At 43.1% G+C, this 20,000-nt stretch overlaps 1 protein-coding gene across 1 annotated transcript in view; it reads right to left on the minus strand.

Annotated features, from left to right (window-relative positions):
• Positions 1-20,000, minus strand: part of LOC308175012 (disks large homolog 4-like) — a gene marked incomplete at both ends in the record, with an annotated part of 74,196 nt that overhangs the window by 42,355 nt on the left and 11,841 nt on the right. The window contains 2 exons of the mRNA XM_080550126.1: positions 15,967-16,023; positions 19,670-19,831. Coding sequence (XP_080406252.1) covers positions 15,967-16,023; positions 19,670-19,831 — 219 coding nt within the window. The remainder of the gene's footprint in view (positions 1-15,966; positions 16,024-19,669; positions 19,832-20,000) is intronic.

Here is a 20,000-nt window from a genome sequence, read left to right on the forward strand (position 1 = left end):
GTGACATTAGAATTATAAGGTTTTATCTCCATTTTTGGTCAAAATTTTGTTTTTTACATAATCTGATGCATTAGGTGTTTATTAATGCCTGTGTGGTGTTATTTGTAAGGGTTAGGGTGTTGAAATGTTGAAATGTTTTAGTTAGTAATTAATAAAATTAGGGATGTCCCGATCCCATTTTTCACTACCGATACCTGGGCTTCAGGTATCTGCGATACCGATATCAATCCGATATTTGTATTTATTGTTTTACTCCTGAATAATAACAAATACTTCCCCAGTATAGTCCACAACATTTGGCTATTAAAGACTGCCAGCCTTTATTCAAGCAACAAAAACAGTACTCACTGTTACTCACTACTCAGTGACCAACTGGTTTACAGTTAAAATAATTTAAACTGCAGCATTCAGCATTGTAGAAAAAAAAGACTGTCTGATTTCTAGTTTTAGTGCCTTCAGGTTTTTATTCTATTTATCTTCTCTTACAAATGGCAAATCAATTATAGGACCTTTTTAAAAGTGTAGCCTGGTGAGACCATAAACCAGTTGCAGGGGTGTCAACAATATCTGGTTTTCGTTTTTTTTCATAACAGGCAACTTGAAGTTTTAAAGTACCCAGTCCATATAATAAAAAACAGTTTAACGATCACTAAATACTTATAATCTGTGGGTTGGATTGACTGTTCTCGTTTGCTGCAGGCTACCGGTAAGTGATAATGACGTGTAAACATACTCTCGTTTTAGGACGTGTTCAAAAGCAAGGACTGTGTGTTTATCTAATTATGTGTAGTTATGTGTTTTTAGCATGTCCATGTTCTCTCAGCATGCTGTGATGTTATACAAACTGAGTTAGATGTTCCTAGCGATGTACCACTGTTAGCCGCTAGCTGTTAGCAGCGTTTGTTGTTGTTTGGTCAGTCACTTTTCTCCTGTCGCATTCCCATTCGGTGCACCAACATTCAAATACTCGTGTCGTCTTGAATTTTTTTCCGATTTCAATGTATGACGCATCATTTGAAAGCTTACCATCTGTAGTAGTAGTAGTAGTAGAAAAAAAAGTAGTAGAGAAAAATAGTAGTATTATCCGGAGATAAAATGGCAGCAAAAGTAATCAAAAAAGTGAACCATAGAACTAGATTCTTGTACAGGATATCCTCACTTGTCAGTAAAAACACACTGAGGACCCTATCAGGAGCTCTCATTCAATGTCACTTCGACTATGCCGTAACATCATGGTACTATAGAACCACAAAGGCCCATAAAACAAGACTCCAGACAGCCCAAAATAAACTGGTTAGGCTTCTGCTAGGCCTCAACCCTAGGACACATCTAACCGCTGCTCATTTTTTTGAGCCTTGATTGGCTACGAGTAGTTGACAGAGTGCAGCAGCTTGCACTGGGCCTGGTCTTCAAGATTCGCTACACCACAAAGACACCCAAGTACCTGTCAACATACTTCCAAAAAGTGAACAACGTCCACACATACAACACCAGAGGAAGCTCCACGAACCACGTTCAACCGCGTTGCACCACAAACAAGGGGTTAAACTCGTTTGCAAACTATGCAGTAAAAATGTGGAACGCCCTTCCTATAATCTTAAAGGAGTGCAAAACACTGCCCACCTTCAAAACCACTCTCAAAAAACATTTACAGGAGGCTGCAATCCGTAACTGGACCCTCTAAATCAAAAATCAGATTAAAAGACCCGAACTACCCACTGTACATACTTTGTGTTTTGTCCCCCGCCCCCACCTGTGGTGTATGTCCCCACCTGCCCTACCCGCTGTACATACCTGATGTTTTGTTGTATTGTTCTTCCCATGATGGATGTATTTTTATCTTGTAGATAGTAATAGTTATTTGTCTGTATTATCTTGTAGATAGTACTAGTTTGTTTTGTCGGTCTTACATGTAACGATGAATTGAGAATCAAGGACCCCAATTGAAATAAGCCAGTGGCTTTCTTGGGTTTTTATCCTGTTAGTTGACCTTGTATGTAATATGTACTTTCATGTACCTACTTCTGCAAATCTTCTAATAAAGTTTTCAATCAATCAATCAATAGTTTCAGACTATGTAAATAACCGAAAAATTACTTAAGCAAATGGTTTATGATTTCACCAGCTGGCATCATGACATTGTCAGACTCATTACACACAGGTAGCTACTAGCCAACTCTCATGCATGTGCCCACTACTACTACTGTTGTCATCACGTGAGTGTTGGGAATTTGTATTAAAATAACTAGAAGTGATAAATCATGTACTATGTGCTCATTTAAATAATATGTGAATGCGGTCAATTGAGAACAATAGGAAGGTCACGCAAAGCCAAAAGAGAGGTTCTGTTTTTGAGCGACAAGAAGAAATACAAGCTCCTGACTAAAAGAACGTTTTATGATTCAAACTGCCTGTAAATTACTTATTTTTACCTATGTGCTAACAACCATTTTACACCTGCTGTTATAATATTCTATTTTTCTGTACTTTCATAACTAATGATTAATGATAAGTCTATTCTTCTAACTTGTAAATCGAATCCTAATATTACTGTGTAACTTCAATAGTTGTGTTTTCACAAGACATTCTGATAACAAGACATTCTGATAAGGACACTGACACAATGCTCTGCTCATACAAAGTACGATATCACCATGGGAACGAGACGCTAGCAGGACACTCAAGCTGATAACATACATACACTCTCGCACCCACACAGGAGAAGAATTGAAGGCCAATGCTAACGAGAAGACTTTCTGCAGCTGCAACGGATTTGTGCTGACACTTGGAAAACTACCAGATAGAGGGGGGGGGGGGGCATCACCCAGCCCAAAATGTTTAATGAATTGGATAAAAGACTATGTACGGAGGTGAGAGGGACTCTTGTTTTAGTGGAGCCACTGCAGTTAACTTGTTGACGGCTAGCTGAGATAGGCCTGCAGAGGTGAAACTAGAAAAGACTCTTTTCCATGGAAATGAACTATTATTGCTTGCTGATGTGCTTGAATAAATATTATCTTAATGAACAGTTCAGTAGTGGTGCCTAATATTTGATTGGATCATATCATCTTAAGAAGTGATATCAAGAACGTCTCGTTGAGATTAAACGAACTCGCTTGTAAGTGACGACTCAATTAAATCGATACTGGAGAAGTTGATCGCCTTACATGAGTGACACACCAGATCGCGAGCCCCAGATCGATGCCTATTTTTCTTTCTGGTGCGATCTGCGATCCAGCATTCAGGACCAATATCGCAGCGATATGCGATATCAATATCGGATCGGGACATCCCTAAATAAAATACAAAGGTTCCATCTCACAAAACATAATGGAATGTAAAAACTTTGACGCTCAATATCTCTGAACTACCCTAAACGGAGATAGAACCTTATAATTCTAAGCTCACGAACTGTCACCCACACAATCCCAATGCCAACCCCCTACACCCCTAGCCCCCCTATACCCCTATATCTATACCCCTAGCCCTATACCCTAGCCCCCCTATACCCCTAGCCTATGCCTTGCTCACGGCCACAAACTTAAACCTTTGAATCAAAACTGATATTTGAACCTCTGAATCAAAAAGCAGAATACTAGACCTTCATTCTTATTATCAACATCTGATCGAACCAGTTCTCTTATTAACCCATCTTATCTCCTCACTTCCAACTTGTGACCCTGTGTATCCCCATAGGAGGGCACGCTGAAGAACATTACCCTCTCTCCAGACCTCTGCACAGTGATGATAACCAGAGGGAAATAGAGGACAAGAGAAAGAGGAGGACAAAAAGCTCAAGTCTCAAGACTGGGAGCGATGAGAAAGGAGGAGAGCCTGGCCATGGAGGGGACTGGGAGGGCAGATAAGGGGTTGGAGGAGCGTGATATGATTTCTTGAGTTCTAGACTCACGATACCCTGGAGCCATTCCATAGGAGAGAGGGAGGGAGAGACGGAGAGATTGAGACATCTCTAATAGGAGGCATCAAATGGGAAATAGAAATGTGCCTTTCGAGGTTGTTCCTTTATGCAAGTCAATAGTATTTAGTGTGTGTGTGTGTGTGTGTGTGTGTGTGTGTGTGTGTGTGTGTGTGTGCGTGTATGTGTGAGTGAGACCGAGAGAGACAGAGAGACAGCGATAGAGAGAAAAAGAGTGAGAGCGCGAGAGAGAGCGCGAGAGAGAGCGTGAGAGAAAGAGAGGGAGTGAGAAAGAGAGAGAGAGAGAGGGAGCGAGAAAGAGAGAGAGAGAGAGACAGAGAGAGAAAGAGAGAGAGAGAGAGAGAGAGACACAGAGAGAGAGAGCATCTCTCTGAGTGTATGTTGACAGGTGCATGTGTACCAGAGGAGTGTGCATGAGGAGTGTGGAGTGTGCAGGTTCTGGGATGCGGAGTGACAGACACAAAGCTCACCAGCTGACAGTTGAAAATAGCCCGAACATGCTCAGTAACTCTCCAGAGTCTAAACGTTTTCACATCAAAATCGGAGCCAGGACTCAGCATGCTGAAATGTGAATAAATAGCCAGCCCCAAATATGCTGACCAGCAGCCTTTCACCGTGGTCTCAACAGGGGACCAGAGAGAGAGAGAGAGAGAGAGAGAGAGAGAGAGAGCAGTGAGCGAGGGAGGAATCACCGGAGCAGTGAAGTGGTACTTTGTGTGTGTTCATTAACAAAGCGATCGATGGCGGCTACCTCTTGAACAAAGCATTGCTTTTGTTTCTGCTCCAACCGCCCTGTCTCTCCATGAATCTATCACCCGTCCTCCTCGGGATTAGCACAGAGTGTTTGTACTGAGGAGGAGAGACTCGAAAGCTCCCTTTTTAAAACACCATAACACTAATGTCACTGCAGCAGTAGGACACAGCTATTTTTAAGTCAACCAAAATTAGGAACAATGCTGTCTGTGAATACACCTATTAACACTACGGGGAACCTTAAGATGAGCATGGAAATGTGCAATTCTAATCGCAGCATAGCACATACGAATACATATTAGAGCACAACATATTTAGATCACTTATCATCTTATGGGCTAACTCAGATAATAACGACTGTCTCTGTCAGAATCAATTCATATCAAATCAATCTAATAAAAAGCCTTACATATTTATCTGCATTTTGTCAAGTGGGGTAGCTAAGGGGGAGTAAATAGACAAACAGCTAACATGTTAATCAGATGTCGGCCAACACCATTATCAAGCAGAACATAAAGCAGCGCATCAGTAAATGGGTACAGTCAGGACAAAAATAACCACAATTAACCTAAAAGCCCAACACACTTTGTCCACCCAAGACACCCACTTGTTTCAGCATTGTGACAGTAATTACATTGTTTATAACAGTAATCACCTCCCTCTGGGTTCTTTACCATATAAGGACATGTGTGTACACCTGTGTACCACATGTACAGAAGAAGAGATTTGGTGAGGCTGCATTCTCATTTTATGCACCCAGATTGTGGAATGCACTGCCAGTTTACATTAGGGATGCAACCTCAGCACATATGTTCAAGTCAAGACTAAAAACCCATCTTTTTAATATTGCCTTTAAATCACTAAATCATTCAATTAAGATTATATAATAATTAAAGCACTTTGAGCTGCAACGTTTGCAGGAAAAGCGGTATACAAATAAAGTTATTATTATTATTAGATTATAAAGGGAAGGATAAAAAAGAAAAATGCTCCAGCAGCGGGTGATGGAAACATCTTTAAGGGAAACTATCGATACAAAGGAGGGAAGTCATAAAGGTCCTGTATTACTGTATTGCAGAACAATAATTAGGGACACATACACTGTATGAAACAATCGTCTTTCACCAAACCATTTTAATCTTCCAGAACTTCAATGGTTATGCAGTGAGGCAGGCAACTAGAGACTGCATTCTATTTCTGTAGTTCCTATGTTGAAACACAGGACCCAGGAGAAAGCTGGACAAACAGATGTCTGATGGAGGGAGAGAGAGAGGGGGGGATGAGAGACCAACACCAGAAGGAAGGAGAGTTACAGAGAAGCCCAGCACACTCCAGACTGGCCCTGACCTGAGGCAGCACAGCTCTAATGATGGGAGGAGAGGAGGAGAGGAGGAGGGAGTTTAGAGAGAGAGAGAGAGAGAGAGAGATAAAGATGGAGAGATATAGAGGTGGGGGAAGGGAGGGAGGGAATGGCAGCAGATATAGGTGTGTGTGTGTGTGTGTGTGTGTGTGTGTGTGTGTGTGCGCGCGCAGTGGAAATGTTCCAGGGGTTCATTTGGATGTTAATCATTTACACACTATCTCTCACAATGTCACTTATCAAAGGCCATTATGCATAGATGCTGTATGCATAGATGCTGTATGTGTAGATGCTGTATGTGTAGATGCTGTATGCATAGATGCTGTATGTGTAGATGCTGTATGTGTAGATGCTGTATGTGTAGATGCTGTATGTGTAGATGCTGTATGTGTAGATGCTGTATGTGGAACGCTGAGTTTGTTTGTGTTGGAGAGAGAGAAAGTGATAAGTCCATCTACACACCTACACATCTACACACCTACACACCTACACACCTACACACCTACACATCTACACATGTACACACCTACACACCTACACACCTACACATCTACACATCTACACATCTACACACCTACACATCTACACATGTACACATCTACACATCTACACACCTACACATCTACACACCTACACACCTACACACCTACACACTGACAGTGTAAATGTGTAGCATCATTACAATAAAACAGACTCAAATGATTTAGGCAGAGAGCAATGAACATGCATTACTCTCTTCCACACACACACACACACACACACACACGCACGCACGCACTCACACACTCACACTCACACACACACACACACACACACACACACACACAGACACACACGCATGCACTCACACACTCACACACACACTCACACTCACACTCACACTCACACTCACACTCACACTCACACTCACACACACACACACACACACACACACACACACACACACACACACACACACACACACACACACACACACACACACACACACACTGGAGGCCACAGAGAAGGATTTGATTATATTAATGGGACACACTGTGATTCACACCGTGCTGTACAGTCTTTCTCAAGGGCCAAATGTGTAGCAGCAGTATTCTCCTCCTTCTGAAGAGCTGTACTGTACTGAGCCCTGCCACCAGGAGAGAAACCATCCACACTCTGCATCCCCATGCATCCACTCACTTGATCTAAGCTTCAATGATCTAAGCTTCAATGACCTAAGCTTCATGGACGCAACATCTTGGCGTTAGCAGATATGTGATGAGGTTGCCCTGCCTGAGACTTGACAAGGCCCAAATGTCTCCCTCTGACTTAGGGGACAAACTCTTTGGTTGGACAGTAAAATGGTTCCCACACGGGAGAGAGAATGGAGCCAAATGTGGGGCCGGTCTTTCTGCACGAAAGGGTTGGTGGGGGGGGGGGGGAGGGGTGTAAAATAGAAAATGTGATTTGGAATCCTGATCTGTGAAGAGCAGACTGTGACAGGAGCTGTGTGAGAAGGTGACAGAACTACTCTACTCCAGTAGATGAGACGACGGCGCCTAAAGAAATCTGAACGGTGTAACCGAGGTGTCAACGTTATATTCAAATGAAGCATGTTGACTACAATACAGAGTGTATAGCTTTAACCTGAAGAAGTCTCACTCCAGGTGCAATGGAGATGGGCTGCTTAATCTAATACCTTGTTATAGGTCTGTATATTATTATTAAAACCTTCTATGTATCGTATTGTTATTTTCCAGAGAAAATATTACAAATCTTCTCCATCAACTATAGTCTGTTTTAATTTGGATAATTTCAGGCAAATTCCTATTTTTACAAGTCATGAAATTACTATGGGGAAAAAAGGTAGCCCAACACTTGTAGGCTATCACATCCATGTTATCAGAGCAGCCAGTCACCTGCACACACCTCTCTACTTGCTGCCTACCACAGTCACCTGCACACACCCAGGGCCGGACCTGCACTCTTCTACTTCTACGCTCGGCGGAGAGGGTGATTGGCTGCCCTTTGCCCCCCCCTGAGGCCCTGTTTAAAAGTAGGGCTTTGGGGAGGGCCAGGAAGATCATGGCTGACCCCGCACACCCAGGACACGGTCTCTTCGCCCCGCTCCCCTCAGGCAGGAGGGTGCGGTCCCTAAAAACTGTGAAGGCCCGACATGCACACAGCTTTTCCCCCACAGCCATCCGGCTCCTAAATGCCGCTGGGCCCCCCCCCCCCCCCCCCCCCCTGACCTGACCCCTATCTATCTACCCTCCCTCCACCCCCACCCAGAGAGCTTTGGACTGTCTGGATATGAACACTTGAACACCTGATCTCTGCACTTTATATTTATATTAATTCTGACTCTTGCACTATGATGTTGGTTTGCACTGTCTTGTCCTGTCTTGCACCTGTCCTGCTGTAAACCGTGCTCCACTGTCCCAAACCAAATTAAATTCCTAACATGTTTACATGTCATGGCAATAAAGTCTTCTGATTCTGATTCTGATTCTGCCTACCATCATGTGATGCCGATGCTTCTTGGCTTTCCGCACGTTGTTGATGAACCGCCGGCCCATCTTTTTGGCATACCACACAGACACGAACATCCCGTCCGAGCGCTGAACACTGAACCCCGGCGGAGAACCTAACAGACACCGCTCACCTCCTCCCGGGACGACGGTGGACGAGTGGGTGGAAGACAGAGAGAGGAGGTGCGCTCAAGGGGCGTTTCCTCTACAAAATATGACAAATGCATAAACGCATTTTTAAATCTGCCGATCTAAGGTCTGGCTATCCACATGCCATGATGCCAACATCGGGTAGGATATTATCAGCATTCAGCAGAATGGTGAATTAAATCGTCCTTTTTTTTTTTAAACAGCCTAATAACATGCACTTTCAACTCATGCAAAAGTACGTCAAGAACAATCGAAAGCAAATATTCCAATACCACTTATACCAAGCATTTGGGCAGGTCGCAGTCAACTTTTACATTCAAAGTCAATGAACTACTTTAGTATCCAGGGGTGCCTCTAGTCCGGCGTCAACATCCCTCCTCCTGGGTCCCGAATTGGTAGTCGGTCGTTTTGAGGAATCCCCAAAAATGTGTTCTCTAGGAAAAGTTGTCTATTCACACGTGGTGATTCTAGACCGATATCGATCTAAGGATGTAACGATCTCAGCCTCTGATCGTTCAAATAAAGTATCATCATCATAATCATTTGGAAAAAGCTGTCAATTGAACTAGCGCCCAGACACATAACCTAAATAACCCTAAATAAAACACACCGATGCTACATTGGGGAAGCATCTAAACTGGATTTGAAAAATATTACTCCGATCTCTTCTTAGGAACAGAGCCGTTGTCGTTAAGCGAAGTGCCCGTGTCTCTCCCTCTCTCTCCCGTGTCTCTCTCCCTGGCGCTCAGAGAGATGTAGTTTATGTTGCTGCGACTGCTGCGCCCCCTCCCTCCCACCCCCGTGGCTCAGAGAGGGTGGGGGGGAGGTAAAGTGGGAAAGTTTGATGCCAATTACAGTATGATAGCAGAGGGAGGCTGTGGTAGTATGGAGGAGTGGTTGAATAGAAGTGTTTCTATTTCTAGGGCACAAGAGGTGATAAAAAGCAACTGAAAAAATATCTAATCTCGTTATAAGCTGTTTATTTTATATTGTAGTGCTTTTCCCGTTGAAAGGTGGGCAAGATGGAAATCTATGTTTTTTCTATTTTTGTACTAATCTTAGTATCCTTACTATCTATTTTTTTGTTTGTTTGTTTGTTTTGTTTTTGTCTTGTGTGTTTGTATGTGCTATCCTACCTTTCTGCCCGATGGATATGATTTTGTTTGTGGTTTCTTTTCTCCTATAAGTGTAAGTGTCCCTTGATTTTTATTTGAAACATTGATATTAACGTGGAGTGGAACTCTGTACAAGCCTTCTGGGCTTCGTTCACAAGTGTAAATTCACAAGTGTAAGTTATAACGACCACAATGTGGAACTGGTCATGCATGTCAGGTTACATGTGCCTGTTAGTCAGGTGAAAACAATTGTCTCTGCACCACTGATCTAAATTTAGATGCAGCACATTTCTAACAGCCTTGCAGTTCCTACAGGCGCGCTCTGCTCCCGATGCAGCGCGCGATGGTTGCGCTTCCAACGCCAATCAGCCGCGCGGGACAGGCGTCAGAACTCTACATGCAGAATCACAATGAGCACGCTCTCTGGAGCTCTCTGACCCGAGCCCAGTCTGTCTGGGCTGAGAGGCCACGCCCACCCAGGCACGTCCAGCACAGCTGTCACTCACCCAGGCACGTCCAGCACAGCTGTCACTCACCCAGGCACGCCCAGCAGAGCTGTCACTCACCCGGGCACGCCCAGCAGAGCTGTCACTCACCCAGGCACGTCCAGCACAGCTGTCACTCACCCAGGCACGCCCGGCACAGCTGTCACTCACCCAGGCACGCCCAGCACAGCTGTCACTCACCCAGGCACGCCCAGCAGAGCTGTCACTCACCCAGGCACGTCCAGCACAGCTGTCACTCACCCAGGCACGCCCGGCACAGCTGTCACTCACCCAGGCACGCCCAGCACAGCTGTCACTCACCCAGGCACGTCCAGCACAGCTGTCACTCACCCAGGCACGTCCAGCACAGCTGTCACTCACCCAGGCACGCCCAGCACAGCTGTCACTCACCCAGGCACGCCCAGCACAGCTGTCACTCACCCACTGTCACATTTAAGAACAGTCGGGAGATGAGTTCGAATTCATATTCTGTATGTTCATCACTCCCTTCGGTTTTGTTGCTTGTTTCAAATTCCAAAGTTCATGGTTATGTCACGTTCCTGTTTCTGCCCTGTTCTCTGCCTGTGTTCCTCCCTCCCTCCCTCCCTCCCTCCCTCCCTCCCTCCCTCCCTCCCTCTCTCCCTCCCTCCCTCCCTCCCTCCCCTCCACCCTCTCCATCAGCTCCCAGGCCCTCTCTGCTGCAGCCTATAAAGTCAGCACCGTGGACAGCGGCTGAGAGGGGGGGGACGGGGACGGGGGCGGGACGGGGGGGACGCACGGCAACGACGACCAAGAGATTATGCCACTGTCTACTGCACATGGCTCGCTCTTTATCTCTCTCTCCCTCCATTCATTTAACACAAAATCACATACTCATGAACAGACACTGGCTAACCTACACACTCACTCACTCTCTCTCTCTCATTCTCTGTCACTCACTCTCTCTCTCTCTCGTCTCTATTTTACTCTCCCTCCCAATGCAATCTTCCCTCTCCTTCATCTAGCGCTCACGACTCAGTTCTCTTCTAGCCATGCATCTTTATTCCTCTTCCTCTCCTCTCCAAGCCCTTCCCTGTAGACCCAGGCAGCTACTGCACAGTAATTACATTGGAGCTGCAGGGACGTCTTTAAACATTTATTAAAGAAAAGTAAGGAAGAGGCAGAAAATTAAGACACAAGCCAGATACAGAGATGAATGCAGAGAGAGAGTGGAGGGGAGGGGAGGGGGTAAGACGTCGAGGGAGGCGTGGGAATGGCAGACCCCCGGGAACACACGAGACAAAAATGGTAATTGAATTACTGCATAAAGAAAACAACATGGTTACTTTACTGTACTTTACTGTAACCCAAACATGACAGTTACTGTGAGGGAGGTCAACAGACTGTGAGACGGCACTACCACACACTTCCACACACTTCCACACACTACCACACACTACCACACACTACCACACACTACCACACACTACCACACACTACCACACACTACTACACACTACCACACACTACCACACACTACCACACACTTCCACACACTTCCACACACTTCCACACACTTCCACACACTTCCACACACTACCACACACTACCACACACTTCCACATACTTCCACACACTACCACACACTACCACACACTACCACACACTTCCACACACTTCCGCACACTATCACACACTACCACACACTTCCGCACACTACCACACACTTCCACACACTACCACACACTACCACACACTACCACACACTTCCACACTTTAGTGTACACGTATACGTAGTATAGTGTTAGTGTATAGTGTATAGTGTATAGTGTATAGTGTTAGTGTATAGTGTATAGTGTATAGTGTTAGTGTATAGTGTTAGTGTATAGTGTTAGTGTATAGTGTTAGTGTATAGTGTATAGTGTTAGTGTATAGTGTATAGTGTTAGTGTATAGTGTAAGTGTATAGTGTTAGTGTTAGTGTATAGTGTAAGTGTATAGTGTTAGTGTTAGTGTATAGTGTATAGTGTATAGTGTATAGTGTTAGTGTATAGTGTATAGTGTTAGTGTATAGTGTAAGTGTATAGTGTATAGTGTATAGTGTTAGTGTATAGTGTATAGTGTTAGTGTTAGTGTATAGTGTATAGTGTATAGTGTATAGTGTTAGTGTATAGTGTTAGTGTATAGTGTTAGTGTATAGTGTTAGTGTATAGTGTATAGTGTTAGTGTATAGTGTTAGTGTATAGTGTTAGTGTATAGTGTATAGTGTATAGTGTATAGTGTTAGTGTATAGTGTTAGTGTATAGTGTTAGTGTATAGTGTATAGTGTTAGTGTATAGTGTTAGTGTATAGTGTTAGTGTATAGTGTATAGTGTTAGTGTATAGTGTTAGTGTATAGTGTTAGTGTATAGTGTATAGTGTTAGTGTATAGCGTTAGTGTATAGTGTTAGTGTATAGCGTTAGTGTATAGTGTTAGTGTATAGCGTTAGTGTATAGTGTATAGTGTATAGTGTATAGTGTTAGTGTATAGTGTTAGTGTATAGTGTTAGTGTATAGTGTTAGTGTATAGTGTATAGTGTTAGTGTATAGTGTTAGTGTATAGTGTTAGTGTATAGTGTTAGTATATAGTGTTAGTGTATAGTGTATAGTGTTAGTGTATAGTGTATAGTGTATAGTGTTAGTGTATAGTGTATAGTGTTAGTGTATAGTGTTAGTGTATAGTGTTAGTGTATAGTGTTAGTGTATTGTGTTAGTGTATAGTGTATAGTGTATAGTGTATTGTGTTAGTGTATAGTGTTAGTGTATAGCGTTAGTGTATAGTGTTAGTGTATAGCGTTAGTGTATAGTGTATAGTGTATAGTGTATAGTGTTAGTGTATAGTGTTAGTGTATAGTGTTAGTGTATAGTGTTAGTGTATAGTGTATAGTGTTAGTGTATAGTGTTAGTGTATAGTGTTAGTGTATAGTGTTAGTATATAGTGTTAGTGTATAGTGTATAGTGTTAGTGTATAGTGTATAGTGTATAGTGTTAGTGTATAGTGTATAGTGTTAGTGTATAGTGTTAGTGTATAGTGTTAGTGTATAGTGTTAGTGTATTGTGTTAGTGTATAGTGTATAGTGTATAGTGTATTGTGTTAGTGTATAGTGTTAGTGTATAGTGTATAGTGTATAGTGTATAGTGTATAGTGTATAGTGTATAGTGTATAGTGTATAGTGTTAGTGTATAGTGTATAGTGTATAGTGTTAGTGTATAGTGTATAGTGTATAGTGTTAGTGTATAGTGTATAGTGTTAGTGTATAGTGTATAGTGTATAGTGTTAGTGTATAGTGTATAGTGTTAGTGTATAGTGTATAGTGTTAGTGTATAGTGTATAGTGTATAGTGTTAGTGTATAGTGTATAGTGTATAGTGTATAGTGTATAGTGTTAGTGTATAGTGTATAGTGTATAGTGTATAGTGTATAGTTTATAGTGTATAGTGTTAGTGTATAGTGTAATGGGAATGCCGGAGTACAGAACGGTTAGAAGAGGGGGAGGGGAGGTGAAGTGTTTGAGTGGATGAGATCAGGTTTAAAATGCTGATAAGACAAAGACGCTACATTGGACTTTCTCAGAGGGCTAACGGGGAACTCACAGGCCTCTCCCCGTCACACACAGCTCTTCAAATCCACTTGAAATCGCTCGTTCGGGACTCTGAAAAGAGTCCGATACCCCTCTATGACAAAACGACTGGTGCTGTCATCTACATAACCGTGGAGGAGGGTTAAGGCAGGGCCACCCCCCCCTGTCGCCATGCCAACCCACTGCAGTGGTTCCTGAGGCGATCCTAGCAGTAAAGCATGGGACAGACCAGGGCTCTCAGCCGCTCACCCTCCCTACTGAAGCACTTAGCCTCTCAGAGAGGAGCTGTCAAACACCCCGACACCTCCACACACCCATAAAACCACACCACTACCTTCCTATCACACTCCCTATCACTTTAGCTGCGAACGCAGGTGTGTGTGTGTGTGTGTGTGTGTGTGTGTGTGTGTGTGGTGTTTGTATGAAAGGATAATGTGTGTGTTGGCGGTGATTTGTTGCATCACTAACAACAGGCTGGGGAACTGAACCCCCACGGGAGTGTTCTACACACTGCTGCATCACACCTCACAACTCACCCAGCACACACACACACACACACACACATACGCACACACATACACACACACGCACGCATGCACGCACACACACACACGCGCGCGCGTGAGCGCACACACACACACACACACACACAATCTCTTTTCTTTTTTCTTATTCCTTTCATCACCTGTGCATAAACATTCTCAACCGCACTAGAAAGAGTCATATCAGATACTGTCGGGTCGTAACACATCTCCCCTTATCATCAGAAACATGCATTACTGTTTATGCAGCATTTCAACCTTTTCAAGGTGATGAAAGAGACATTTCCCGCAGCTAAACACTGACCTCTGCTGGTCTAAACATGTCCCTACAGTAGCGGCTTCAGGGCTAGTCTGGATATTTCTTTGTCTTGATATTAAACACATTTTACATAAAGACCTTCTACCTTAACATCATAAAGACCCTCTACCTTAACATCATTTAAACACTCACCACTGGCCTTCGTATTTAGATGGTCAAACATCTCTAGAACATCTCTAGAACATCTCTAGAACGTCTCTAGAACATCTCTAGAACATCTCTAGAACGTCTCTAGAACGTCTCTAGAACATCTCTAGAACATCTCTAGAACGTCTCTAGAACGTCTCTAGAACATCTCTAGAACATCTCTAGAACGTCTCTAGAACGTCTCTAGAACATCTCTAGAACATCTCTAGAACACCTCTAGAACATCCCCTTTATCAAATCAGACAAGCCCTCGCATCATCCAACATTGCTTCACTGGGCCCCAAAAATGTTAACTGTCAAACTTCACACACACACGCACGCACGCACACACGCACACACGCACAAACAAAACAAGTGCATGTTGTTGATGACTACACATACATATTCATAAAGGACCAGAGCAGAACAGCAGTAGGTGAGTCTGACCTGCCAGTCCATCAGCTGAGGATGAGCATGTATGACCACAGTACACATGACCTCATAACCCCCCAGAGACACAACACAACTAACATCATAACATCATAATATCATAATATCATAATATCATAACATCATAATATCATAATATCATAACATCATAACATCATAATATCATAATATCATAACATCATAACATCATAACATCATAATATCATAACATCATAATATCATAATATCATAACATCATAATATCATAATATCATAACATCATAACATCATAATATCATAATATCATAACATCATAATATCATACTATCATAATATCATAACATCATAATATCATAATATCATAATATCATAATATCATAATATCATAATATCATAACATCATAATATCATAATATCATAACATCATAACATCATAATATCATAACATCATAACAACAGTACCATGGATGACAATACATAATGTGAACAGAGAGTTATCTGCTGGTGATGATAATACAACCAAGCTTTATCTTATTGTGACATCACTAACACCAGTCACCACCGCAGGACTGGTAATGATGTAAGCCACAGTGATGATGATGATGATGATGATGATGATGATGATGATGTTGCTGTGTCTTACCAGTGTGGAGACAGCTGAGGTGTACATAGGAGTGTGGCCCGCCGACATCAACACTGGCTGCAAAACAACAGAGAGGAGAGAGGAGGGGTAACTGACCAGGGGGGGTAAAGAGGAGGGGTAACTGACCAGGGGGGGTAAAGAGGAGGGGTAACTGACCAGGGGGGGTAAAGAGGAGGGGTAACTCACCAGGGGGGGTAAAGAGGAGGGTGTAACTGACCAGGGGGGGTAAAGAGGAGGGGTAACTCACCAGGGGGGGTAAAGAGGAGGGGTAACTGACCAAACAATTCGATTCCATTGTTTTGAATGAGACAATGCACACGGCGTGCGATGCGATTTTGTCGCACGACAACATTCGATTCTCCATTCACACCCACACACTTCGGTGGTGTGAATTGAGAATCGATTGTTGTCGTGCGACAAAATCGCACGCCGTGTGCATTGGCTTTATTAAGAGTATAGTATGGTCATAGAGAGTTGGGTTCATGTAGGTAAAGGGTTAGGGTTAGGGTGATCCAGTATACAGGGAGGTCACAGGGAGGTCATACGGAGGTCATAGGTCATATTACAGACTGGTTAGGATAATCAGACAGAAGGGGAAGGACCCAGGACAGAGGAGGAGTAAAGTAAACATGAATAAAGGACCTCAGTAGACTTCAGCAGGAACAGAAGGTTAAGATTGCATATTCACAAACAGGGTCCAGTTGCATAAAGACAGATTAAGACTGGTCTAAGCCTTAGACTAGTCTGATATTCTCAGGTTAGACCAGTCTAATTAAGACTGCCTGTTGCATAAAAAATAAGACTGACTTAAGAGCTGTGTTGCTATGGGAACGAGTCAGGGCTAGTAGCTAGCTAACACTGTAACTCCAGCGCGGTAAACTACTTCACTGGTTAAAACTGCTAAGCAATATACTTTCCTCCACATTATACTCCTCCAATATGCATACGTTTTCAGCAGAAGAAAATGGATCTCTCAGCTGGAGCTGTTTCTGCTGCCATGTTTCTTTTCTGTCAAGTGTCTTATTTTACCTAGAATGCATTGCGTGACAGGCTATTTAAGTCAGTCTTACTTTAGTCACTTATAGGCTAGCTTTATGCAACAGGAACATTTTACAGTCTATAGCAAGACTGACTTAAAGTGAGATCTTAGTCTAAGACTGGGTCTATCTTTATTAAAGTGAGATCTAAGTCTAAGACTGGGTATATCTTTATTAAAGTGAGATCTAAGTCTAAGACTGGGTCTATCTTTATTAAAGTCAGATCTAAGTCTAAGACTGGGTCTATCTTTATGCAACTGGCCCAGGACAGTGGATTGTAGGGAGGATGAAACACGTCACACAAATAGCAAAAATAGTGAGAAGGGAATTAAGTTTCCTGCCGAAAAAATACTTGTAGTTACCATCATTATCATCATCATCATCATCATCATCATCATCATCATCATCATCATCATCATCACGATCATCACGATCATCACCATTAATAAGATTTCTGTCTTCACATAAAAAAAACATTCCACTCTACACAAACGCCCCTCAACCAATCAGCACTCAGGATTATCCATTTGATAATCAAGAATGAAGGTTACTTTGATGAAGACTGCCATTGTGTTTGAATGCATCAAAGTCATCCTCCTACCTAGACCATGACCACACAGTTGAGGTGTAGTTCCTCTTTCTCAACACAAGAGGGGGCAAACAAAAACCTTGAAACTGAGTGACCAAAGACACAGAAGACCTTTATAGAAAACCTTTATAGAAAACCTTTATAGAAAACCTTTATAGAAAACCTTTATACAGCATTCAACTCTCCCTGCCAGTGGGGCCAGCAGACCAGGGCAGTACTCCAGACATTGGGACAGATGATCCTTAAAACCTACTAGACGACCTGCTCAATGCATTTGTGCATTACAGATGGATCAACTATCGTTGTTTCAATATCTTTATTCCTTTAAACAGATATCATTACAGATAGATCAACTATCATTTTTTCAATATCTTTATTCCTTTAAACAGATATCATTACAGATAGATCAACTATCAGTGTTTCAATATCTTTATTTCTTTAAACAGATATCATTGCAAGTTGATGTTGTTTTTTTTAAACATAGACCAATGGTAATTTACACTAAACTAGCCTACACTGGTCCTTGACTCAGAGTTCAGAGGTTACTGTATCTCACAGATGAACCTAGACATCACACCAGACCCCCTCAATGAAGAACCTCTGACAAGATGACTGAACGTCGAGGCATCACAGCGCCTCAGGCGTTGTTGACAGTGAGAACGGGACAGACAGGACAACACACTGTCCGACCCCACCCACTGTCCTGGACAGATATATTGGTGATATCATGATGCAAAGACCAAATGTGACATCATAGACATATATGATATCCTCAGTGAGGTCATATGGCTCTTACCTGGAAACCTGAAACCTGAGAGCCAAATCAGCCAAGTCAACAACTAGATGATGTCATGACTACAAATACATGACTACAGACTGACAAAGACAGACTGACCGACTCTCAGATTGTTGATTAGAGAGAGAAACATTTCCAATGTATGTTTTTGGAAAAAGGGATGCACTGCACCAGAAAGAGGGAAGAGAATAGATAAAGAGTGATGAAAAAGAGAGTCCTATATATGAACCAGAGAGGCAGAACTTGGTTTAAAAGATGGTTCGTAGTGTGCATAGAGTAGATGTAGTGTGTTTGTGTCTGTGCAGATGCATGGTTAATGTACTTATAGTCATATGAGGTGACATGTTTGTACTTATGTCCTGTGGTTGCCTGGCTGTTGTCTGGAAAGTAGCCTCTGTGTTTGTGTCTCTCTCTTCTCTGTGTTTGTGTCTCTCTCCTTCTCTGTGTTTGTGTGTCTCTCCTTCTCCTGGAGCTCCCAGAGCACGGGGAGGAGCAGGGGGAGAGCAGGGGAGGTGAGCAGAGAGTCAACCTGTCTGTAGACATCTGTCCATCTGTGCACTCACACAGACAGCAGTCTGACTGCCGCCCCACGGGGCCAAGTCCTACTGGCCCAACTACACAGCCCGATTCAGGGTGTTAAACACATCTCTCTCTGAGGGTTTGGAGTCTCCATTATATTGACATTTTGGGCATTTACCAGACGCCTTATTCCAAAGCGACTTGCCAATCAATACATTTGACTAAGCAAGTGAATCATCAATCCACCAGTCGTAGCAGGAAGAGTAATCTAGCTCAGACCAGGGGCCATTGGCAGCCGTCGTGATAGAAGGCAGTCATCATGATAGATATACAGTATGTAATATACATATATATATATATATGTAAATATCAGTGTGTCTGCCATGTACCTCCAGTACACTATGTGTGGTTACGACATTGACTTAGAGTACATGACACGGCTCTGATCTGTACAGGACACCAGCAGAGCTCACATCAATATGAGACACGCTTTGTGTGAGTAGAGTTGCTGAGAGTAGAGTTGTGTGTGAGGTGTCAAGCTACACAGCTAATTAAAGTGGAACATTCAAAGGGGGATGTGATCTTGAACAGATGTGTTTGGCTGTGTGATTGGGATTGTGTGTGTGTGTGTTCTCTGTTCAATGAGCGCCTGTGGGCCTGTGTGTGTGTCCTACCTTTAAGGAGGAGGTATTTGTGTGTCTGTATGTCGCACCTTGTCTGTCTGTTGTGTAATGATTATGTGTGTGTGTGTGTGTGTCTTACCTTGATAGGCGAGATGTGTGTGTGTGGTGCGTAGCCGTGCATGGCTTCCATGGCAGCTAGGTTCTTGTCGCTCATGTGAAGCATCTCGGCGCTCTTCCCTGGACCCAGGTGGGCTGGACTGTGTTCCAAGGGTGGCGTCTCCTCATCCTGGTACCTGTACTTCTACAGAGAGACAGAGGGGGGGAGGGGGGGGTTAATACTAATAGATATCATATACTGTATCAGATGCAAACAAGCATACAGTAAACATGATGTCGTCTCCCCTCCTGTCGTGAGTTGGTGACAATCACTCAAATGTGTGATTGAAAAGTTACCGGACGTGAGGTGCCTA

The sequence above is a fragment of the Nansenia antarctica genome (assembly GCF_963989245.1).
Source record: "Nansenia antarctica genome assembly, chromosome: 20".
Lineage (NCBI taxonomy): Eukaryota > Metazoa > Chordata > Actinopteri > Argentiniformes > Microstomatidae > Nansenia > Nansenia antarctica.